Raw genomic sequence first — 25,589 nt, 5'->3', positions numbered from 1 at the left:
AATAAATTAACCAAGAATGCAATGTACTGCTGATAATGGAAACATTAATATCTCTGGATCAAACCTCAGCACTACTCAGCCCAGCACACAAATGGCAGCACATGCCAGAACTCTGAGAGATGGAAAGGCTGATGTGACACCCTCCCAGGTGTAAAATATTGATTAATTCATAGCAAAACTATTTGTTAGAAATGCATTTTTTTGAGAGAGAAATGCGTTTTTGAGGAGGCTTCTGCTGGTGTTTGCTGTGGGTGTCCATGGTGTGGCCATGGGCCCTCCTGTGATGTTTGTCTGGGTTTGGTTCTGAGCCCCAGCAGAAGCAGCAGAGACACCAAAAAGCTGAGCTCTGACACCCAGCAGGCTGGGGACAGACCCACCAGCCATGGAGGGGACAGAGCCCTCTCAGAGACAGAACTCCAGAGCGTCAACTGCTTTCACAAAATATCTCTGTCATTTCCTTCCTCACCCCGAAAGGAAGAGTTTGTAACATCCTGAGTAGCAAATAAACAAGTTCAGGTGCCAGGGCTGTGTCCTGCCCTAGAGCACTTTCAGTAACTGGTGTCTGATTCAGCACCAAATTCAGAAGAGGTTTTGCTCAGGGTGTGGCAGAAAAAGAAATCCAAAACAAAGAACAAGCACATATTCACAGCATGTCTCTTCAGCTCTGTACCCTGTTCACTTCTGTTTTCCCTTCCTCCTCACCTCAGGTTGCAGGTGTACTGAAAACTGATGGATGCTTTGCAGAAGGAATCATAAATCCCTTTGAGTTCATCTGCTCAAGGACTGCTTACTGTATCAGGCACAAGGTTTGGGAGCAATATTCATGAAAACCACAGTAGAAACCCACAATACCCAGCTTAACTGCAGGTGAATGGTATAATATCTGTCAGTCTCCAATGGCAGGAAGAGTTATATGGATCTTAAACAACCTACCACCAACCATAGCACCATCAAACTCAGTTAATTTATTGAAGAAATGCTTCAGTAAACACCTGAGCACTCCCTGAGTTAATGCAACACACAAAGTAGCTTAGCAGATAATTTGGAGAATATAAATAGCTATTTAAAACTCTGCTACCTTTCCTACTTAGTTCTCAAAACATTTCTTTCTCATAAGTAAGCTGAGTGAAAATATAGACAAATTAAGAGAAAAAGGTCAAATTTTTTAAGCATATATGAATTTTGGTTCCTAGTTTCTGCAAACAGGATTTATTTTACATGTGCCAGATGTCAACAATTCCAGATTACTTTAATATGGACCAATAATGCCCTGAAAAACTTCTCCAGCATGGCTTGGCTGCTTCCACTGACAGCTCTTGCATGGGCTAGATTTGCCCCATTGTCAGTTTGAAACATCTAAACATCTGAAAATTATTTCCTAACCCTCTTAATGAAAATCCAAGTGCTTTCCTTTTGCTCCTGTCTCAGCCAGCCTGGAAGTTTGCAACCCAGGGAGCTTCAAGTTGTGACAAAGATGATGCAAGACTGTGACACTCACTCCTTAGGTAAAAAATAGCTCTGCATTGAGGAAGTCCCAGTGTAAATGAGGAGCTAGCAGCGCTTGTTTTGTAGTGAGTCTCCAAAACAACCTTTTTATAGTATTTCTCAAAGCAGGGAGGACTGACAGAGGCATGCTGAGGGTGTGAAGGCACGATCCTAGCACCCAGCACAGCAAGGAAACCATCTCTGTCCTTCAGGGGCTGCTGAGAGTGAAATTCAGATTCACTGGCGGAAGCAGACCCACCTTAAGAGAAGGTTTTAGAGCAGGTAACACCAAAACCTCCTCACCTAGCCCAAGACCCCAAATTGTGAAGGCAGCAAGGCATTCAGCCCACCCTGACCCTCAGAGGTCATCACACCAGTTTGATGGTGACAAAAGCTGGAGGGAGCCACCACAGAATGGGAAAGGAACAGTTTTGTGCAGGTTGCGTGGCCTGGTGGGGAAATCTTCTGCAGTGCTCTGAATGGCACTTGAATTACCATGGAAAACCTGGGCCAACATTGTATCCAATCTGCCTTCTTCAAGATTTATACTACCAAAAAAAATGAAATCAGGAAAACCATCTGCATAGAACAGGATCCATCAGCACCAATTTCTGCCTTTGTAGCACTGAGAAACAGGTTTCATGCATCCATATGGAGCTCTTAGGAGCTAAGTGGAATGTAGAGACTTTAGCTGGAGCTCAGGTGATGCTTTATTTTGTTTTTAAAAGAGATCAGCCCAAACAGCAGCAATAGAGAATTAAGACACGTTCTGCTGAACTGCTGTGTTTCAGGTTAAAAGTTAGGAACACACTTAAGTACATCAAGAGATTGTTTTTAGCCCCACACAGGCTTTAACAGCTCATTAAATGGTTAACAGCTCATTAAATGGTTAACAACTCACACTGATTGATCTGATACAGCACAGATCTATCTAACAAAAAAGAAAAAAATCAAGAAAAATAAGCAAGTATCAGAATTACACATAGTGAGCATCCAAAACCCCATAAAACTCTGCCTATAGCCCACTATCCTGGATGTGATTGAGCAAAACACACCCCAATAAAGCAGTTAGCATGGCTCAAAGCCTAGTAGCAGACAGCCAAGCTTTGGGCAGTACAGCCAAAGCCATTCTCACTGCAGCACTGGAGATCACAAAGGGAAATCCATCCCACTGCATGGGATGCTGCTTCTTACACCCTGTCCTGAAGCTCAGTGCTGCAAAGAAGTTATTTATGGGACCAGAAACAGACCGAGAAATCCAAACCAGAGCTATTGGAATTCTCCAGCACCACGTTGGAGGTTGTAGAGTTTTGCCACCAGGAGGAAAATTCAAGCATGCCCCTGTCACCATTTTATTTTCTGTTTCCTGCTTCACCCCAGGTAGGGAGGAACATACCCAAGGCCAGGTCACAGCCCCCTGGTGACAGGGACTGCCAAGAGTGGCATGCACTCAAGCCTGGTTGGAAGAAGATGTAGAATCTTTTCCAAACCAGGATATCTTTGTGTCAAAGCAAAAAGAAGTTTCTACAACAAATGCTATCAAAAAAAAAAGCATTTTTTTTTTGTTTTGTTTTTTTTTTGCAATTCAATAATACTGTATAGCAGGAGCTTTAAAATACAGAGTGCTTCTGCTGTTCACTCTCTTTGAGTGAACAAATGTACATCACAGATGTAATTGGATGGAGAGGTAAATTGAACAAGACATGCTTCTTTAAAATGAATTTGCTTTGGACACAAAGAGGTAAGTTGCAGAGAAGGGGAGAAAATAAAGACATAAAACTCTGAGAATTCAAACTACTTCACCAACTCTCACAGCTCTTTGGAAAATGCATTTTAAATTACTCTAAGACTCTGCAGCAGAAACATAAAAATCACGACAAACACAGCCCAGGAAGAGAACATATTCTTTTTATACAATTTCCCTGTCTGTGCTGATTTGTGTATGCAGGCAGGACAGCTTTTTTTTTTTTTTCTCCAAAAAGTACAGAAAATATGAAATGTGATCTTCCAACATTACACTAAAATCTGTCTCCAATTAGTATGCACAATTCCAAAATGAGCTCTGAGCCACGTGTGATATCTTTCAACTCTGACCCATATTTCCAAAAAAACCCCAAGTTGCCTGTTTGGAGAAGGCAATCAGTTACAAACAGGAGCACAAGTCATAAAGTTTGCAGCAAGCTATGTGTTACTGGAATAAAAAACCTTCAGCACAAAACAAGCCTTGCTAATTCTGGCTCCCCTTTATGTGGACCATAATGAAAATGCTTTATTGTGTTATTTGAGCATCTTCCTGAAGTACTATTTCTTTGCAAAGCTGTGCAGGCCAAAAAGTAGTTTGCCTACCAACAGCAATGCAAAGGTGTCTTTGCTGAGGGAAAACTTTGTGGTCAGGACATACAACCCTTTTCTGACCAGCTCTGAAGGATGAATTAGTCTGGGTTTAAAGAGCCCATGCAGGAAACACACAGCCAGGACATCCCCATTGAACAGCTCCACCACCAACTGCCCATAGAGGAGCCCAGGATATTTTGTGTAAGGTGTCCTCTATGCTCCATGTTCTTTTCCTACCTGGCAAATTATAGAGTGGTATCAAACTTCTTGATATTGAGTAGGGCAAGAAATCCCTCTATCAACATCTTCAGACTCTAGAAATACCAAAACAACTAGATACCTCCCCTTAGCACTGACTTTTACAGCATCCATGGCTACTAAGCACGTCCCTCATGGTCACCAGCACAGGAGCCAGGTAATCAAACAGTGCTAAACTGCACTCAGGAAGGGCAAATGCTGGGAAAAGTGACCTAATCTCATTTCCCAGCCACTGCCACAACCTTTTCTACATTTTTGGGGAGAGCTAGTTAGTTCCATCTGGGATATGAGAAGGGGTTAGTGGTTTGGGGTACTAGACAGGGTCAGGTAAAGTTGCCTCCTGCACAGAATGCAACAGATTTTCTAAACTCCAAGCACTGATTTAAAACATCATTTCACATCTGTATCCTCTACACTTTTCTCCTTGCTTTCAAATCCACAAAGGCATATAGAAATAAAATAATTGTGCAATTAAACCAACACGATTTAAATGCCTACGAAACGCTTGTAGCTATGATTATTTTAAAAAATTTCAACAACAGGTTTCCCAAACTGCACTGAGATGGATCAGAGGCTCCTTACCTGCAGCCTCAGGGACGTTGTCATCTCATCTCAAGCCGCCATCAACGAGCAACAGTTTTAACTATTTCAAAAGAACGGAAAAGATCAAGGTCACATGTCTAGAGACAGCACTTGAGTTAGTCCCACAGCTCGTACAGAGTGAAAAATAGCAGGGAAAAAGTAAAGTAAAACCACTTCCTGCAAGAGCAGAAGTGCACCATCTTACCAGTGAGTGACTTACATCTAGAGGTTAATGCAAAATTCTTCTGGATTGGAGAAAAAGAAAAAGATATTGTAAAGTATGAAAGTAAAGTAAAGCAGCTTCTTTGTGAAAATTGCAGCAATCAGGGAAGGCTAGCTTTTGCAAAAGGTAAAGATGAGGTTTAAAAGGAAATGCTGAAAGGAATTACGATTCTAAGCCTTAAGACAACTTCCCTTTTCTTGCCTTCAATGAAACCCTTTGAGTACTGAAATAAATAGCTTGCAACAAATCTGCTTTGCTATTTTGAAAAAATAGCTTTAGTAAGCAGGACACTTACTGTACTCTTATTTAGATTAATAAAGTAACAAGTTCTGGACAATCAGAGACTTTGCTTCTAAAAAAAACCCTGGCAGAGGTCAGGCAGGCAAACACTTCTGTTTCTTTTATTTTCTGCTTCAAGACTTCTCCACGAAGCAGCCCATGGAGAAGCAGGGGCACATGCAGCTGCCACCCTGCGTCACTTCCCGCAGCATCCCACACCCCAATGGTCCCTCCCAGGCAGGGGGAACCCAGAGAAACACCAGATTCAGGCACAGCTCTGGGCCTCTGGGGCTGTGGGAACACCCCTTCCTTGTAAATGCCTTCATCAGCACCTGCCACGTGGCTTTTTTTTCCTTTCAGCAAGGAGCAATAATACAGTTCTGGTCTTTCTAGGTCATGTTGCAAACTGGAGCAGTGGGGATTCCCATGCAGGGCAGGGCTGTGGTGCTGTGGGACAATCACAACGCTGCTCAGGCTCAAGAGCTCTCTGGTAATGCTTTGGCAGAAAAAGGGGTCCTGTTTTGGTTGTGTCCCACAAAAAACCCACCAAACACCTGCCATATGATCTGAGAAAATCATGGCTGTCCTGATATTTAGGGTTTTGTTCCAACAGTGAGGGAAAATGAGCTCTGTCGAGAAGTGGAGCCCCTCAGGAAGCTCTGTCCCATCTGTACAGAGGTCCAGCAACAAAGTGAATCCTACTTTGTTGAGCAACCCATGGTTGTGATAGGGGGAAATAGAGATAATGGGGAGAGCAAAGCCATCCTAATGGAGATAGGAAATGAGGGGTGGGGCTCTGTGCCCGGACTGCGGCTTGGGGAGCCCTGCAAGGGGACTGTGATGCATTTTACAAGGCTGCAAAGAAAAGTCTGATTTTCAGGTGGGTCATTTCCTGCTGCAGCAAGAAAGTGATGCAAGAAACTTCCTGTAGAGAGGAGTTTTATTCCATCATGCACTTATTGGAGCAGTGGGGAAGCAAGAACTTCAGGGACTCAAAATAAGTCTAGCAATAAAACAGGGGGACACAGCCCTGCTGAAGGGATGGCAGAGCTCTTAGGCTACATAGTGACCCTTTTATCATTATTCACCTTTTGGTAACTTCTACAAGATCCATTTCATGGCCAAAGATCCAATTATGCCAAAGGGCACACAAAGCCATAGCTCTCCTTGTTTCCAAAAGCAGCCTATGTCTGCCAAGAGGCAGCACAGGGACAAGCAGGAGAGGGAGCTGAACAGCATAACAGCTGCTCTTCACTGTTCTAAACTATCATTTCTTTGGAGGCCCTGCATTTCAGGGGTGTATTTTAAAGGTGGACTTTTGAAATGAAAATGTGAATGATGTCTATGAATCATGGTGAGGAATTTCTCCCAGGTTTGAGGAGGTCAATACAGCATTTTTCTGTAAACTAACCATTTCTAGTAACCATTTCAGCAGCACTAAGTAACTAACTTTTTTAAAAGCAGTATATATACACCAACTGATTTTGTCATATTAAATTAATTTTAATGAAAAAATCTATTGTAGCTGCGTGGATCTCAAGATTTTCCTCGAATAAAATCACTGGAAGCATTTTTACAGTCACAAAGTATTTGTGAGTGGTGTGGACAACAGAACATAACCACTAAAATATGAAATGCCACCATCAAACCTGTAAAATGCTGCAGCAGAAGTTGCCTATGTTACCTGGTGCAAACCCTAGATGACTGGGGACATGACATTTTTCATGAAAACATCTTTCACCGCACACCTAACATTTCACTCGAGTTGCAGACTGCGTCTGAGCTCCTTCACATCCATTTGACAGTATGTCAGCAGTGACAAAATTCTATAAAAGGATGGCAGCTTTGCATACAGCTCAAACTTATGCAGCACAAGCTTCCTGTGTGATCTCTGAAAGGCTGAAAATACTTTAGATGTGCAAAAAAAAAAAAAAAAAAAAAAAGAAAAGAAAAAAAAAAAAGTCGGTTTAACAAAGTCTAAGCGCTCATTTAATCTAAGCAAAACTAAGCAGGAAACAGAAGCTGCACAGACACTACCTGGAGCAGATTGCTGTGCAATAGGTTGGCCCTTGTGTTTGGTGTGCAAGTTGAAGATAGAGCATCATTTCTGAGGCACTGATTTCTTCTCCCTGTTTTAGTGGCTGATGGCGTCATTGCCTCTGAGACGTGTCACCAGGCTGGTGAGCATCCAGATTGCCTCATCTCATACCTCAGAGAATTCAAGCTAAAAAAGCTGGTTTAAAAAAATCACTGTTGGCTGAAGGTGCTGAATGCCCAGCAAATGTTATCAACTCTGTTATGACACATTCAAGAGGTATCATGAGCTTCCTCAGGTGCATAAACAGCTATTCTGAGACGTATTCTGGACCAGCAGCATCCTGGGGGGGAAAGAAAACTTGACTTTTTCGGTTGTTTTTGCCTAGTTCAGCCTTTACTCTCTGTTGTGATGACTGGCAGGCAGCCTGGTGTCTGGCTTGTAGAGCAGACACCCAGTAGCAAAACTAATTCAGTGCTTAAATCAAGGCATAACAGACAATACAAACCTGACAGCACACAGGCACGGGCCTGGAAGGACAATGGTGCATCCATTGCCTTGCTGCAGAAGAAAATAATTTTTTATTAATAAGAATGCCTAAAGCAACAAAACTTTTCAATTCACTGGAAAAACCCTAGGAAACCAGGAGACTCAGTGATGATCATGGAATCATGGAATGGTTTGGTTTGGAAGGGCCCTTAATGATCATCCAGTTCCAACCTCTTGCCATGGACAGGGACACCTTCCACTAAAACAGATTGCTCCAAGCCCCATTTAGCCTGGCCTTGGACAGTTAAAAGATAATATTTATTTTTTTTCCCACATCTTTTGCCAGAAGAATGTCATTTTTTCATAATTTTAGAACATTTCAAAAGGAGAAAATAAACTTTTTTTCTGCATGGCCAGTAGTTCATATTCTTGCTCACAGCAATCGTTTGCTCAGAATGCTGATGTCCATTCAGCAGCCATTATTTTTTTTATTTCTTTGCTAAAAGGGCCTTGAATATTTCATCTCAGCAAAAATATTTCTGGAAGCACACATTCTCATGTGTCAAGGAGGCCGTGCTTGTGGCCATGTAACAACTCCAACAGCTCATAGCCCGAGTGAGCAGCAGCCTCTAAAATCACCTGCTTGGGCTGTGAATGCTCATTGTGCAGGAGCCTGAATGTAAATGTCAATGTAAATATATAGAAATGGCTGAATTCACACAGCCCTCTCAATCACAATGTACATTATAAATATCCTGGTACTACCTTCCAAACCCTTTTACTCTGAGCTGTTTCCCCCAAATAATCCATTTCACTTACCACAGTCTTCAAAGTGCAAGAGGATTTTTAACAAAGTGGTCACAGGTGGTAGGAAATAGATCTTTAGAGATTCTCCAGCACTCTAGTGCTGGCTCTATGAAAGGAACATATGTGCTGTGACTTGAGGTCTAAAACCCAGAACATTCACATTTTAGCAGAAAAATGATCTTGCATTAAATCACTTAATAGCTGAGCCACTGAAGTTTTAACAGATAGACTGCAGAAAGCAGCAGAGAAGTTTAGGTTAGAGCTCTCTGAACATTTACTCCTAATAAACTTCATTTTGCCTTAAAATGAGGTTTGGATTTAGGAATATTCATAGCTGAGAAAATAACATATATTTTTTGGTTTAACCTCATTATTTTTCAAGCTTAGTTATTGCTATATTTCATTGTTAAAGAAAAAAAAATAGGACACTAAAGTTAACAAAAAACTACTGGGTAAGAAAGTTCTATAAAAATCCAAAATAGTCTTTTTCTCTCTCTTTCCCAGGTGTTTTTACAGATCTTGCCATTTATTTTAAAAGCCAGCCTTGCCTAGGGCTATATTTAATAACTTAGAAAAGCCACTCCAATCCATTGTATAGCCATACTGTACTAAAAAAAGAGACAAAACCCCAGCATATGTTGATGCATTATGTAAAGACTTTCCTTGACAGGATTTAGTTACATGCAAGCTTGAAATGCAGTGTAAATGTATTTTCTGGAGTGCTAAAAGTACTACAATACCAAACTGCCAAAAAAGGTGGTTTTACACACTTTATCACACAATAAGGAACCTTAAAAGAAAAGAATTGTGCTCTCAGGGAGACAATATCTTCATCTATGAGCCCGTGATCCAGTCAGAGCTACAAAAACAGCCAATGTTTTCATGGTGAAGGAAGATTCTGGAAGGAATATGTCAGTCCTTAGCACAGAAATGATGTTCAGCCAGTGTTGCTTCTACCTCTGTTAAAAGAGTTTCAGCTACTTGGTGAATAGTTTCTAGTGGAGAAAGTCCCAAATCCTGTAAAATCCCATGCTGAGGATGAACAGAGAAGAAAGGTAAGATGTTCTGAGATATTTTCTCCTGCTTCAGCCTTCGAGGAAAATAATTTTTTCGAAAGTCTAATTTCTACAGTACTGAAGTCCCCATTCACAATAAACAAATAAACAAATAAAACATAAGCAAGCAGCCAAACAAGCTAGTCACGAAAAAAATGTGTGCCCACCAAATCTAGTGGAAATAAGAATTGCTGAAGTATTTTCCTGTCTCTTGCTAATAGAAGCTTTATCCAAGTGGCAGCTCTGCTCTCACCCATGCTGCCATCCTGGAGTTCATCAGAACTGTCCAGGCACTGGTGCCAGGAAAAAGAAAACAGCAAATGCAAGGGAGAGTCAGTTGCAGGATGTCAAACTCCTCTGCAGACAGATGAATGCCCTCTCTTGTGTCCAGAAGCTTTCAGGGGAGACTGTGCTGCTTGGAATGGACTGGGAAACATCAAATAAATCAGTTTATCAAAGACTTGAAGCAGTTAGTTGAATTAATTAATTCCGTATGTCAGTTCCAATCCCTTCCTGTGATTTTATTTGCTCATGCAATACACAGATCCTTCTAGTTTGTGTGCATGGCTCTACCCCTTTGCCCTTTTCCTCAGCTCCCTCCTTCTGGCAGGCAATTGCTGCATTCTCACAGGATCTGGGAGATGTCAGGAAATCAGGTTATTGGTGAATGGGGGGATCCAGATCTGAGGAAGGAAAAAAGGAAAAAAAAAGAAAATAAGAAGGGCATCTTCAGAGCAACTCATAGCCACCAAGCTGAGCATTAGATATGTTTGGCTGTTTGCACTTCTTGGAAGACTTAGTCACAGCAGCGACCTACAGAAAGTAAGAAAGTCCTTACTCGGAGCACTTCAACATGTCCGTGGAAATACAGCGAATTTCAGCTTGCTCTAAGCACACAAAAATAGAAAACTGATAGCCCTCATTCTATAGCTCTTGAGCTTGTTCCAGTTTTTCAGTTCCTTTTAATTCTATAGTCTGTGGTCTCTCAAGTCAGAGACTTCCTTTTCGCTTGTTTCTCAAGGCCATATTGTCCTCCTTGCTCTGGTCCATGCCTGTAATATTGGGTTTTTTGGGACCCTTTCTATTTCATTAATCTGCCAAGACTGATAGAGACTCTCCTAAAGCAGATACCCAGCACTGTCTTACCCTGATGCTGCAGTCACCTCTGTAGGTTTTCATGGAGGAATCACCTCCAGGCTACAGCAGAAGGAGCCTGGAGCTATGTTTTACAACATCTCCACTTTTGCATGAGGTGTGTGGGGGGTGTTTAGCAAAATTATTGCAATGCTAATTTCTTCTCAGCCAGAATTGGACCTTCTGAGCTGTGAGAAATGTTCATCCAGACCCATTATTTCCATAAGTCCAGGCAAACTCTGAGACAGGACAAAGTTTATCATCAGCAGTTCCAAAGAAAAGTGGTATTTAGAGCTATGTAATAATTTTAGCAGTATTTAGGATGTAGGAAAGAGTGAGAGAAGGAGTTTCTGCTGCAGCCTCTAGGTTTTTATAGAAGCTTAATTAACTATAAACCTTTCAGTCCACCTCCCCACCTGTGTTATGAACTCACCTTTATTTCAAGATCCAGTTACTGTGACCCTCCTAATTCTTCTGAGCAAAAAAACCATTAAACATTAGGCCTGTTGGGAAAAAATACTCTCCATGAGGCTTTTTAATCCTGATTTATTCCTCCCTTGTTACAGGGTCTGCAAAACCAACTTGCACTTATTACTTATTTCTTCACAGAGCCAAGAGTTCTTTTTGATAACCTTTAACAGCGACAGTCGAAGGAGGCACCAGCCCCTCTCCCCCTGTGCATAAGCTTGCAAATCTAAAATAGGGCCTTAATGAAAAGAAATTTAAATATTATAACTCCACAGTATATGTCATTATGATATATTGAATGCAAAGCAGCTGTTCCTGACAGATTTGGCATATAACAGGGGTAAAGTAATTTTACACAAATCATTATGTTCATTATTTTAAATTAATAGATTAAAATTAGTCAGCGATGTTTTGTAAGGCCATCTTACCCACAGAGCCCTTTATCCTTAAACTCTAAGAGGGTTTTTTTTTGTTTCTCCTCAATATTCTGTGCAGAGAGGACATAAATGCCCTGATCACTTGCAGCATAAGCCCCTAAATTCATGGCTGTTGAGCCTTTTCCAACATAAGCATCTGAAGAAAAGGTACTTAAGGGAAATAGAAAATGACATCACTTTTTCCTGATCTTTTGAAGAATGATTTTTTTTTTCCCCATCCTACAGGAACAGATTCTGGACTAATTTTTCCTACCAAAGGCTTTAAAGTCTAAAATTCATCAAACATCATGTCCTCAGAGACAATGTCATCCAAGTTCAAAGGATCTATAGCCCAGCAAAGCTGATGTCTTATTTCAGAGCTAAAGCCTTTGTTTTCACCAAATGTTTGATTTCATCAAATTAAACCCCTTCTTACACTTCCCATAAATGTGGGGAAAAAAGAATTAAAGACAGAACCAACTGATTCTCTGGAGAAGAGCATACATATCCATACACATACATGTACATGTATATCATATACATTAATTTGGGATGCTTTTCCAATATGTTTTTTGGGATGGACCTGTTATATATCTCATCAGGTTTTTCATATGCTTTTGAAGAGACTTTGAATTGAAAATAGTAGCCTTCCAAGACATTTGTTTTAATGATCATCATTACAATTAAGAGCATGCTTTTCATAACTAAGTACAAAAAGAATTTTTTTCAAGTCAAGTCTGGGTCTGATTACTGATGGAAAAATTTCAAGATCTTTTGTTGAGAAGCATTTCAATATTCATTCAGAAAAATGTCAGAAGATCAGACTTCAACATAGAACTTTAGTGATTCATACTTCTTCTGGTATTTTATCACTTCAGCTTTAATACCCAGTTAAAGAGAGAAAGTTCGAATAAAATAAGAATACTAATGAAAATCAAGCAGTCATAAGCTACATCATCTTCCACAGAACTTAGGATATTCTAAAAATTGACACATAGCTTTATCCTTCATCCATGTCTGATACAGAGCAATGCAGGATCTTTCATTTAGTAGACACATTTGAAAAGTTGAGAGTAACTTCTTCTCAAAATTCACTGCTGTATTAATGTAGAAGAAATTTATCTTTTCTAATACAAGTTCTTTCAAAATCAAATAAAACTTAAACGTTATAATGAAGTTTATAAAGTCATTAAATTAATCTGGCACTGTACTGTATTGAAACTAGAAGTCAAACAAAAATCAGGGAAATAGTTTAGTGGTGGACTTGGCAGCAGCAGGTCTAAGGTTGGACTCAGTGACCTTAAAGTATTTCCAACACAAATTATTCTATGATTCTATAAAAAGTGGGATTTTCACATCAGTTTAAAAATAAGAAAAAAGCCCCACACTTTCAGGGTCAATGAAGAGAACTCAGAAGCAGGTGAATATGTTCTTTCACTCACAATTCTTCTAAATGAGAACTTCACGGTTTTTTTCTCATTAAGTAGAAGCAGTACAGAAAAGTCCAGAAGCATCCTTAAAAAGGAAGGTTCACAGATTACCCAGTTGTGAGGTGTTTTCCACAGAAGAAGGCAAGAACTGGCAGCATCTGCTGCCTCATGGCCACAATGGTTTAAATTAGATACCACACAAAACAACATCTGAGCATTTTGCACAAACCTTCAGCTAAGATGTTAAAACTGCTTCCATGTCTTGTCTGAAGAATGAATATTTCTGAATATTGCCTTTAACCTCCCAGGTGAAAATTGAAATAACACACTCATTGATAAGAAACAGGGTGTTGTGTGCTTGACACACCTTGGTGAATAAAACAGAAAATACAGGCAAAATAATTGCAAGTGTGTTTCTGCTGTGATTCATTGATGACATTTAAAAACTCCCAGTTCTTAATGCCTTGTGCTCAGGTATCAAAGGGAACCTTGCAGATGTTCTATCCCAATCACCTTTGGAACAGCCACCCCACCCCAGGCTTTCAAAACTGAGGCACCAGGCACATCCTTGGAGTGGAAAAGTTGCAGGTGGAACTCAAGAGGTTGGGTTTGGCCCCTGCTGCCAAAAATTATGTGGCAACCCCCACCCCAGCACACTTCATGCATATCTTCACATTCATGCCTTGCACAGGGATGGTACAACTGCCACTCTCTTTTATTTCAGACGAAGGGGTCTCGGTGCTGTTTGCCCCCACACTCATTTCAGAAGCCTGTATAAATCTTCCCCCACGTGGGAATCATTTTGAACATATTGAATAATGATTTTTCTATGTCTCTGCCACTTTGATGTAGCCTCTGAGGAGGAAGAACTATCCTGGATAGACCATTTGGTCATGTTTTAACAATTTGAGGATCACTTCAAAATTCTTCAGTAAAATGTAAGGTAAAAAAAAAAAAAAGAAAGAACACCAGAATTAAGTTCAGTTGATGAGGCCCCATCCCCCCAAATTATAATGTAGAAACTTTTTGAACATATACTTTAAATTCACAATTCGTTTCTAATTTTAAAGCTGTATTTTATAATTTGATGAATTGCTTAAAACTGTACACAAAGATAAAGGGAACTTTGAAATTCATACCTTGGAGTATTAACATGTACTCAGGACTAGATGTAAAATGTCAGAGAGAAAAAAGATCTAATGAACTCTTTATTGGTGAAATACAGTATTGCAGCTGCCCAGAATTTTAAAAGGTTTGTAGCCAGCTCCAAAGCCAAATAACTACAGAAGTTTACTTACAGCAGGACTCTCATTCAGAATTTCCAATCTCTTCTTCCAGGGTTCTTTTAACATTAATAAAATGTCCAGAGAAAAAATAATAAAAGAAAAAAAAGTGCAACCGCAGAAGAAATTTTCTGTCTAGAAAATTACACTACCATAAGTTTTCCTTTTCCCTGATGTCTTCTCTGCCATAATAATGGTTTCAGGATTTAAATCCTTTGCTGCTATTGTGACTTCAAAGCCTTAAAACTGCAATTGAATGAAGTAGTTCATCTGTCATTATTCAAATATGAAGCAATTATGATGAAATAAAGATAGAATTCCATTGAGAAATACCCCAATCAATTCTCACTTATATTTAACTAGAAACATAAAACGATACTTAGAAGAGTAAGTTTAGGAAATAAAAACTCGGGATATAAAAAGTATGAATTACTGATCTATAACTTACTCATTTCTGAATAAGCTGTCTAAATATATTTCACAAATATTGACAAAAGTTTAAGCTTACGATGCAGAACTGTCTCTCAGCTGGTCTCAGAGAGTGAGCAGCTTTTCAGAAATATATTTGCACCAGCTTCAGTGCCCAGAGGTTCAGCTGAGAACCTGCAGATGTTTTGGGAGGTCTCTGGGCAGGACAGCTCCCTGTGAAGTATGTTTTATACACACTTTATACAGGAAATAACACACCTACCTCACCATGGCTTCATTATAATAGTGAACAAGGCAGTGCTGGGTGAGTGGTTGGACTCAATGATCTTGGAGCTCTTTTAAAACCTCAGCGATTCTGTGACTCAGGGAAAGGTATTAAAATAAAATATTGATGTGGCTGCTTTGATGTCAACGCATCCTGTCAGGCCCCTCTGTGGATTTAGCCCCAAAATGTTTCTCTTCACCTTTTTGATCCCAACTAAAGCCCATCCCTACCCCAGGGGCTGGAATTTCACAGGGAATTCCCACTGTACCCAGTTCTGTTTGGGAATATCTAACACAGGTTAAAAAGTTAATTATTTTGTTTTAGTATCTTCCATCATTTCTTGCATCTTTCATGCTTAATCTACCAATGTATAATAATTTGCTGGTAAATTGAAATCAAAGTGGGTCCTGTCAGACAAGGACTTTTTGGGATTTAAGCTCTTCAAAGGAGCCACGTCCTTCCCACTCTCAGTAAAGCCACAAGCTCAGATGAAAAAATAACTGTGCCATGCCTTTTCCTTCCATCAGACTATATTGTTCTTCTGGAAGACAAAGGCAGCCTTTGCTGCTTGTGAAGGGAGACTTTGCCTTGTCTTTGGTGTTCCCATGGCAGAACAGGGTTAAAAATGCACAGATGGATCCCATAGTATTCCTTCCTCATATTTTCAACAATTGCAGTGAGCTTAAGAGTTCTGTGCATTTTTAAATGTTGTGCTGAAAAAGATCACACACAACCAGGGATCTGCATACTCACATTTGCCTTCATTTTGTAGGCATTTTCTCACTCTACCTGGGTATCAATTTTCTGTCATCTCCAGATCCTCATGTCCTGCAGTTTAATTTGAAAAATGTAATTTCTTCAGACAATCCAAGAATGAAATGTTATCACAATTAGAAAGCCGTGGTACTTAGTATTGAATTTTAAATCAGAGATGTAACTAGCAAGAAGCATTCGGGGTATATACAATTAATTATTTCACACATAATTATTCCTGATATTACTCTAACTGTGATAACTTAAAGCATTTGAAAAAGCAGACTGCAATATTCTTCTTTTTTTTTTTCACAGAAGCTCTTTCCCTTGATATTCTTTTGCTAAATAATATGTAAAATACTGACACCTAATGTTAACTTCCAGTATTATTCATTTTGCAAAACTTTTGCTTCAGGTAGGGAAAGACCATGTGAAACTGCTGCTTATGCTGCAATTTTGTTTCAGTAAAATGAATAAACTGCAATACAGGCTTCCCTCACTTTTTGGAAATAATTTTCTGAATTTATTTATATATATATATGCCTATAAATGCAAGGAGATTTCAGTTTTATTATCACAAGTCAAAAAGATAATAACTAAAAAGAGTCGAAATAAGTGAGTTTTGATGCACTGAATTTAATCAAGTCCATCAAATGGAACACAAATACATATTTGTAAAGTCAATATTTGTACCTGTAGCCTGAAATGACACTAAAAGATAAAATATTATCAAATATTTATTATTAATCTGTTAGTCTTTGAAACCTGAACTGCATATATTCAGTACTTACCTACTATGTGATTCACCTTCCTCTGAGACACAAGATATTATTTTCACAGTGTGTGAATCAAAGGCAGATCTCAAACTTCTCAAAAATCACTGTTTATCTCCCCAGAACTGCCAAGACAGCTTGTCCAAACCTGAGGTCTAGATGCTATTTAGAAAGAGATTTTGGAGTTCTTACTCCTCTGGGGTTTGAGATGATATTAGAATAAGATATTTTACAATATGATCTACATCCATACCTGAATTTAGGCTTGCCTAACTTTAATGGGAAGATGTTAGAGTGAGCTGGCATTTACACACATGTGCTGCAAAGGCACTGACACTGAGTTCAACCCCTTTTCAACACTGTGGACCTGCACACTTTTCTATTCAGTGCTTTTTGCATCAACTGTCACTTTATGGAAAACGGCCCTTCTCTGAGACCAGATAAAGTAGCTGAGCTGCAGGTGCAAGGACAAAAATAACCCCACAAAAACACAAATACCTGGCCTGCAACAGGATCCAGCTCAGCTGAACCGAGGAGAGATGACGTCAGTGCAATCAAAACCTCTTGAGTGAGACAAAGCTTTCCAACTGATTAAATCTCCTGTGCTATTCTTTATAACAATGTTCTGGTTAAAGGAGCTCTTCTTTCTCTTCACAAGCGCTAAAAATACCAACAAATGCTGTATGTGCAGTTCTTTCAGCTTTCCCCTGCATATTGCAACTAATAAAATAGGCATCAGTGCAGCAAGGGTTTTAACACTACACATCTTTGGGGAATTTTAGAGAACAGGTAGGTGCTGTGCAGGCCCTTGGGTTTCCCTGTGCTGCAGGAGGTGCTCAAAGGGTGTGAAAGTTTCAACCAGAAAAAAATCAGCTCCAAGAGAAACTAGAGAAGACCTCACTCTCCCCAAAATCCTTCCTCACTTGATAAGTAGAATAAAAAGTAACACAGAATCAGAGCAGTTTGGGTTGGAATGGACCTTTTAAAGGGTCCCCCTGCCATGTCAGGGACACCCAGAGCAGGCTGCCCATCCAACCTGGCCTTGAATGTTTCCAGGGATGCACCCATCACCTCCCTGTTTCACTGTAAAAAACTGCTTTCTTATTTCTATCCTAAATCCACCCTCCTCCAGTTTAAAACCACCCCCCTTGTTCTACCACACCAGTGTGTCCCTGTCTTTATTACAGGCTCCCTTCACATATTCAAAGCACTACTGGATGTAATTTTCCGAGTGTTTCATACCAAAAATGAGACACATTGAGCATCATCAGAGAGGCAGTTTCAGCTGATTCTTGGAAAACGCTGCGTGAATAGCTGCAGACTTTAGGGCTTAATTGCCAATTATGCCAAGGTGTTATTTATGCCTTAAAACAACTTTGGATAAAGAGTTGCTGAAATGTAAGCAGTTTTTCTACGTTGCTCTTGCCTGCCTGGTGCAAATCTCTGTAAAAATTCGGGCCACATGGTGAGCTAACAATGAGATGTTTTGCTGCTGCTTAAAGAGCTCAGGGTTCATTTTGCCTAATCCCAACTAAGCCTCACTAAAGCTGCAGGGAGTGCTCCTACAGCCCTTCACGCTGCCTTACACGGGTCTACAACTCCACTCAGCTTCCTCCAGCTCCTCCTCTCCAACAGGACTACCTAGAAAAGATAAAGTGGTTTGTTTTGGCCAACTGTATCACACCAAAGAAGGTATCTGCAATGGAAATTCGTTCTTCAATTAAATCATCCATTAAAGCAAAATTTCAAAATATTGGGCCCTTTGAAAAACTCAGTGTGCAGCAGTCAGGAGTTTTGAAACAATTGTTCAACTTTTACTTTTCAAATATACCCTGTGCTTTAAATAGAATTACTAAATTAAAAATGTAAATTGGACTGTATCTTTTAACAGTTGGTGATTTGTCTATTTTTCACATTTTATTATGCATAATTTTTATAATAAAGAAGGGATTTTTTTCATCCCTGTTCTAGTTGATAGCAATTTTTCCATGCTTCTCAAGGCTAATGTAATAAAACTACATTAAATGTTTAAGAAGAGCCCCATTAAAATATACAAAGCATACTAATTCATGAAGTCAAAGTCAAAGCAGAGTGGAAATATGAGCTTTAATAAAACTATGTCTGTTGTAAATAACTATTCAAGCACAGTCATTTTTTTGCAAATTGCATGGGGTATAGCTCAGTCTACTCAAAGCAAAGAATCACTCAGCAGGATAAATGCATCTTAGTCAGAAATAGATTAAAAGGTACAGCTGAGCCATCAATAAGAACCAGATAGCACGGTATTATTTGCTGTTTGTTTTGAAGATGTAATTGCAGATCCCAGGATTTCAATAAATCTGTGCACATCAAGGAAGGAATTGTAGAGAGGAACTGGGGCAACGCGAAGAGCGTTTGGTTCTCGCATGTCACACTGCAAAACAGAGAGGGAACATTCAGTAAATTCAGGTCACTTCTTGTCTGTCAGGCTGTATTTTTTACATGCCACAACTTGTCTTCAAGGAAGAATGACTGGACTGACAAGGACCACATGTAAAACCTTTGGGATGCTCAAAGAGCTACAGTGAGGAGCATGATTGTGAAAAATTTAGTAAGAAGAGTAGTTTTGCCTAAAAAATGATGCAAAGCTCAGGATGGGCAGGACTTTAGCAGTGCCATTGAGGGCTTCAAACCAGCCATGTAGCCCCAAAATTCACTTTAATGCCTATAGCAACCCAGAGTTGAAGAGGCACAGAGGTGACAAAAAAAAAAACACAAAGCCCCCCATTCCAGTATGTGAGTGTCTTGTTCTAAAAATACAGGTAATAGCACAGGCATTGCAGTATTTTTCTTCCCCTCACTGTGATTTGAACATGTTCCTGAATATAATAATCTCTTATATTTGAAAAATATCACTGCATTGCAAAGACAAGCCAACTGTGTGAGGCCCCATGCCCTGTTAAAAGCAGGAGTTCCTGGAATTCCCTGGCAGCAGCAAAGCAGCAGCATACGTAACGTAAAAGAGGTGCCCTCTGGGGAGACAAGTGACCAGCAGAACTAAAACTGATATCTCATTTATATGGCATTATGCTATCAGCCTCACCTCCCAGCACATCTAAATCACCCAATGTACGGCCCTAAATTTCACTTTTATTGTTTTGGAGCAGTGCTCGATGGAAACTGTGCCATTACAAGGAAGTGGCTCCTTTTTCTGAGTGCTAAAACACATCTCTAGGGAAATGGCAGCTTTTCCATTGCTCCATCTCGATGTCTCACAAAGCTTTTGGCCACTTGTGGATCAAGAAGGGGACTGATGCAGGTTCAGAGTTCCTTGTCATGTAAATCTGTAGCTGTGCCTCCCATCCTAATGTACCCATGATCCAGCTCTAACCCCAACAGTGACTCCAGAACTACTGGAAATAGGTCAATAGTGAAAGGGCAATACAGCAACAAATAATACAACAAATAATTTATAAAATAACTCTATGTATTTGACTGCCTGCACAAGTAAAAATTGAAATTGTAAGAAATCGTCAACAGTCCTAGTGGGTTTTTGCCTTATATGACACTACATTTGAGTAAAAGCAAATTAATAGTTTGTTACTTGTTAAGATGAAGTTTGATTTACTTACAGCCACTCCTCTCTTCTCCAGCTCTTTAAACACAGATTTGATTGGAAGGGAAAACGACAGAGTGAGCTGGCATCCTCTCTGCTCAATCTGAGATGGTGTGATTATTCTTACAAAGGGCTTCTCTGGATTTGTTTTGTCCTCACTGTAGTAATGCTTTATCAGGTATTCCAGGTAACCAGTGAGTAGAACAGATTTCCTCCTCAATGCTTTCATTGTAGTTTGGCTAAAAACCTGTGATGATTTGAAATCATTAGAATGAGAATGTGTTGCTGTAGAAAATGAAAAGGAAATAAAGATTTCTCTATACATTATCACTGGAATCAAGTAGTAACACCAGAGAGACACTTTACATAAACATGGCAGGATTGGGCTTTGGAAAACACAGGATAATGTTATGCTTTAGATAATGACAGATATTTGTGCTTACTGTTTAGAAGTTTCATACACATCTGTGTCTGCAGAAATAACTTGCACACAAAGCCAGTTTGCTCAGAGAGCATTCCTCTGCATGTCTAAAGAGAATCCATAAATCCTCTGTAGGTGCAACAGTGCTGAATGAAAATCAAAATCACATGAAAGTTTTCTCTTGCATGTACCTTTAATACACACCTTCTCACTCTCTACAGCTCCCTGAAAGGAGGGTGTAGCCAGGTGGGGTTTGGTCTCCTCTCCCAGGAAACAACTGATAGGAAAAGAGGGAACAGCCTCAAGTGGCACCAGGAGAGGCTTAGTTTGGATATTAGGAAGAATTTCTTAACAAAAAGTGTTGGTCAAGCACTGGAACAGGCTGTCCATGGCAGGAATCACTGTCCCTGGAAGTGTTCCAAACCACGTAGGTGTGGCACTTGAGGACATGGTTTGGTGGTGGGCCTGGCACTGCTGGTTTAATGCTTGGACACAATGATCTCAGAGGTCTTTTCCGAACTAAATGATTCTACTAACCAAATCCAAGGGCCAAGACTGAAACATCATGACTGGTGTAGAAATTCTTGTCTGTGAAAGCACAAAATGTATACTAACATTGACTTTATATACATGTACACTAAGATTGGCTTTTGACTTTAAGTCCTGTGCAGGCTCGCTCTCTCTGGTCCACATGAAGAAAAAAAAGCACATTCACTGAATTCTTTTCAATAGCTCTGTGCTCCTGCACAGCTACAAGAACCAGTGAGTTTCAGACTCTCAAAATATCATGAGATACGCAAAAATGACTGCTTGAAAATGGCAGTGCTGTTTGGCCACACAAACAAGACCAATGTGGTAAAGGAGTTTTGGGAGCAGAAGGTGAGACAGCTCTGCTTTTGCTCTGGAAAGGCTCCATTACAGGGAGTGATGGGGATGCAATCCCAGAAACAATCTACCCCTGCCTTCCTCAACCTCCCTTTCCTTCTCCCCATGGAATTAGCTGCAGGGGAAAATGACACGGATACAAACATGCAAGTGCCCAACAGCCACTTCAAATCACATCCTTGCACATCAGTGCTCGTGGACAGCTCTCCCTCCACTGACTGCAGCTGCAAATCAGAGGCAAGGCAGTGCCCTGGATAAAAATCCATGATCTTCACTCTCAAGAAATCACTGTTCCACACTAGAGAAGTAACAATTTTAAGATTACTTATATCATAACCTGGAAAAGGATAAAGAGAGGTACCTGAGAAATCCTACTCAAAATATACCAAAGTCTGGTTTCCAGCAGCATCTGGAAATCATTGTTTTGTAGAACATCCCAAATCTCACTCCTTGATGCTATCACAGCCACTAGATGCTGCACGAAACCAAGAACCCCTGCATTTTGTGCTTGTGAAATGGAACGTGGATGCTGTAAGACAGACTCTGCAAGGGAATAAATGTGACAGGGACCAGAGCCACCAGCAGTCAGCAGTTGCACAGGTCAACAGAAATCTAGAGGTGCTTCCCTGTCCACCCAGGCAGGCAGAGCAGACACAGGATGGTTCAGTGCATTTCTAGAGGGAAAACAGGCCTGCCTCCTATTCCTCCAGGATTTGCAGGAGTATGAGGGATGGATCTCCTTAGGCTGCATGCAAAAATCTGCTTGCACAGGCTTTGTGCAAGGAATACTTGGGCTCCTGGGTGAAATTTTTTGAAAAAGGTCTTTAAAATGTGTCTGTAGAGCGCTCCCCTTTTTTCCATAAAAGGCAGCAGCCAGTGCCATAACAGTCACTTTAAGCATTATTGAGGAATAACATCCATTAACACTTGCAGTTTTCATTGTTTCCATTGGAAACACTGCCTTCTGCTTAATGTGTCCCAGTGAAGGTGGCATGCAATTTCACTAGCCATCTCTTGCCAGACATGAAAACTACTTTGTTTCCCACTGTATTAGAGCAATTAGCACTGGGAAATCCTGGCTGTGCCAAAAGGTAATGTGGGCAGGGAAAGGGGAGGCAGTGGAAACTGCTCAGCCCTCATTGTTCCAGGCTCCCTGCAGTGGGCTAAATGACACCAGCCCACACAAACCCGAGCACTCACAATCTGGGTCATGGCAGAACAGCTTTCAGCTTATCTCAAAGGTCACATAAAGTTTAAAACAATATAGTGGATGTTTAAGGACTAAAAAAAAAAATTAAATTGTCAGGCGGAACAAGAAGCATGGCTGTGCCCTTTGCAGTCCTTCAGTGTTGCATGTTAGATGGAGAGATCATAACTGGCAATTTTCTGATTTTGTTTGCTTAAGATGCTGTTTTTTCAGTAAATACAGAAGAGGGATGTGGACCCTGCTCTTTGTTCCAGCATCAGCTCAGCCATTCCACTAGAATTAATGGAATGCTAACCAGAAAAAAATGTCTGCCATTTGTGCTGGTGGCAAAACCTTGCCACTCAAGGCTGCCTTGAAAACCAGCTGAAGGATGATTTTATAGTAGACTATATTGCATACAGCAGGTAAATCTGAGTAACACCACCTTTTTGAGCCACAGAGACTGAGTCCTATTTCAGAGGTTAATCATCCTAAAGGGAAATGCTGAAACATCTGACATGAAACACAGGTGTTTGGGGAACAGCTCCATGCCCTCAGACAGGGGTGGGCTGTGCTCTCCAAAGAAGATCAGAGGCTTTCAGCACACGGATCACACCTTCAGAGGTGGAATTAGCTCTGTATGGCAGGATTACCCATCCCACAGCCACAGTGTCAGTGATTCACACATAGATAGATAGATAGATAGATAGATAGATAGATAGATAGATAGATAGATAGATAGATAGATAGATAGATAGATAGAGCGATCAGATAGATAGAGATGGGGCTCTGCTCCTTTGACCACCAGAAAACTAATGATTCAATGAAAGAAAAGACAGCTTGGAGTTATGCCACACTCATGGATTCCCTCTTTAGGAAACATTTAGGAAACATTTGCTGATAGTTTGGGTCTCTTCTGCTTGTAAACAAAGGCAGAACAGGTTCCTTGAGTCACTGGATCATCTGATCAGGGCTGATCCAGTACAGCCAGGACACCTAATTTTCTTTCATAAAGGATATAAGTCTGCTTTGCTGGTGGAATATGTGAAGCAGCAGCTCTGAATGCAACTTTTCAGACTTACATGATTCCTTTGCAGGAAGATGCTGAGCATAATCCTTCCCATGAGTGGTACTGAGACAAGGCACTGTTGGACTTGGTGACCTCAGAGATCTCTTCTTTAATTATTCTGTGATTTTGAGCCCTGAATATTTCTCTGGGATAAAGGTGCTGTTTGTACTGAGCTCCTAAAAGCAGGGACAAACACACTGCCAGAGTTCAGATTTGGAGGTGCAAAACTCAAATACTGTTGGTCCAACTCAGGGTTCTCCAGCAGAGTTTGTGAGAGACATGGGGAGATGAGCATATTCATTAAAGGCGTTGGTCTCTCAGGGCTGTGGGGTTATTTTGTTTGCTTTTCATTACTTCACCCCTTCCATGTTCAAATATTTCACAGTTTTCTTTAAGGAAGACAGCAATAACACATGTAGCATTCATTAAACATTTTTGTACTCTTAAATTCAGGCTCAAAGTGAAGCAATTACTTACCTCTAAACTGGCATGCAGAGCACAGACCAGTAAAATTGGAGGATTTGATAACCGGAATCCATTAATTCCTTCACTTAGTTGTAATTCTGGAAAATGAATAACTTATATTAGTGTTTTTGATTTCTTCATTTTAATGGATTGGACCTTATCTTGAAGTCTGTCCTCACGCAGTAAAATATTTCCCTAATGTGGCCCGTAGGAATCAGCCATTAAAAGGAAATAGTAATCTATTCCCAGCTAATACTTTCAACTTCGAGAGAAGCCCAATTTTATCCAGCAGAAGACCTCATTAGCAGCTTCATGGGAACCAGAGGACTGCAATTAATTTGTTTAAATGGTGTGTGCTAAAACCACCTTTACACTTGAATCTCTTTTAAGGCTGGCACGAGGCAGAGGAATTCCAAGTCAGCAGAGGCACGCTCACGCGGAGCAAGGAATCACGTTCCTTCACTTTATTGAGCTGACGAGACACATGGGAGGCTGCATATGCAGCTAAGTGTAGCTTCAGGCCAAGGAGAGGAGCTGCCTAGACTTTGGGCTGTGAAATTTCACGAAATCTATTTAATAAATCTACAAAAGCCTCGCTGTAAGTTCTGTGTCACCGTTGATATTTCACGCTCCAGCGCCAGAGCGGGAGGGCGCGGCGGAGGAAATGCTTTTCACGCACAGCAGACTGGCTAATTTTATAATGCCCAACTTCTCCCCTGTAAACTGCTCATGGAAATGAATAAACAACGGTTTTTTTTCTTCTTCTAGCAGTATTTCAAGGCAATTTGTATCTCCTGCTGGCTTTCCATAGTGCCACTCTCTTGCATTTGGTCTGAAAACAAAGAGCAGACTGAGGCTATTAGAGAGGTGCTCTCCAGCCAAAGCCACATCAACAGGCGCTGCCACAGAAAATTAAAAATATATTAAAAACAAAACAACCAATCAAACCAAAAAGCACCTTTCTCATCCTGATCCCCCAGGATATTCTCTCTGCCACAGCTTAAACTGGAGCTGAGCAGTCTAGCTGACAGATTTGGAAAGGAGTTCTCATTTTGTGTTGGGACAATAAACGCTATTTCAGAGCAGGTTTGTCTTACAACCCATCCCTCCCTAGTGCAGAAAATTTGGAGATGCTGAAACATTAGTGGGATTTCATGACTTTTGTCAGGTTGCCTTACCTGAATTTGTAAAATTTCTTATTAATTCCAGTGGAACTAATCCCGAAGAAAAATATTAGCCCAGTGACTGATAGCAGATCCTTGCTCCTCAGAGACTTATGAATTTAATTCACTGAGATACTTTGAAAGTTTCATCCATATTCTATATCTGCTTTTTGAAGGTATTTCAGCAAAATGTCTAGGAGCAGACAGTCAAACCCTTATGGCCACACACAAATTTATTCCAACATTTATTTTGTTAACTCTACTGCCTCACATATTGAGGATGAGGAAATGCAAAGTTCTGTCCTTT

General features: G+C 40.4%; 2 protein-coding genes across 2 annotated transcripts in view; both read right to left on the bottom strand.

Annotated features, from left to right (window-relative positions):
- ARHGAP15 (Rho GTPase activating protein 15) overlaps positions 1–4,712 on the bottom strand; it is a 320,720-nt gene extending 316,008 nt beyond the window's left edge. The window contains exon 1 of the mRNA XM_054515336.1: positions 4,660–4,712. Coding sequence (XP_054371311.1) covers positions 4,660–4,683 — 24 coding nt within the window. The 5' untranslated portion in view covers positions 4,684–4,712. The remainder of the gene's footprint in view (positions 1–4,659) is intronic.
- A 14,046-nt stretch (positions 4,713–18,758) lies between these two features.
- Positions 18,759–25,589, bottom strand: part of KYNU (kynureninase) — a 58,627-nt gene continuing 51,796 nt past the window's right edge. The window contains exons 12-14 of the mRNA XM_036386850.2: positions 24,132–24,217; positions 20,110–20,340; positions 18,759–18,911 (exon numbers count right to left, since the gene is read on the bottom strand). Of these exons, the coding sequence (XP_036242743.1) occupies positions 18,759–18,911; positions 20,110–20,340; positions 24,132–24,217 (470 nt within the window). The remainder of the gene's footprint in view (positions 18,912–20,109; positions 20,341–24,131; positions 24,218–25,589) is intronic.

The sequence above is a fragment of the Molothrus ater genome, chromosome 7 (genome assembly GCF_012460135.2).
Source record: "Molothrus ater isolate BHLD 08-10-18 breed brown headed cowbird chromosome 7, BPBGC_Mater_1.1, whole genome shotgun sequence".
Classification (NCBI taxonomy): domain Eukaryota; kingdom Metazoa; phylum Chordata; class Aves; order Passeriformes; family Icteridae; genus Molothrus; species Molothrus ater.
This window is presented reverse-complemented; position numbering and strand designations above follow the sequence as displayed.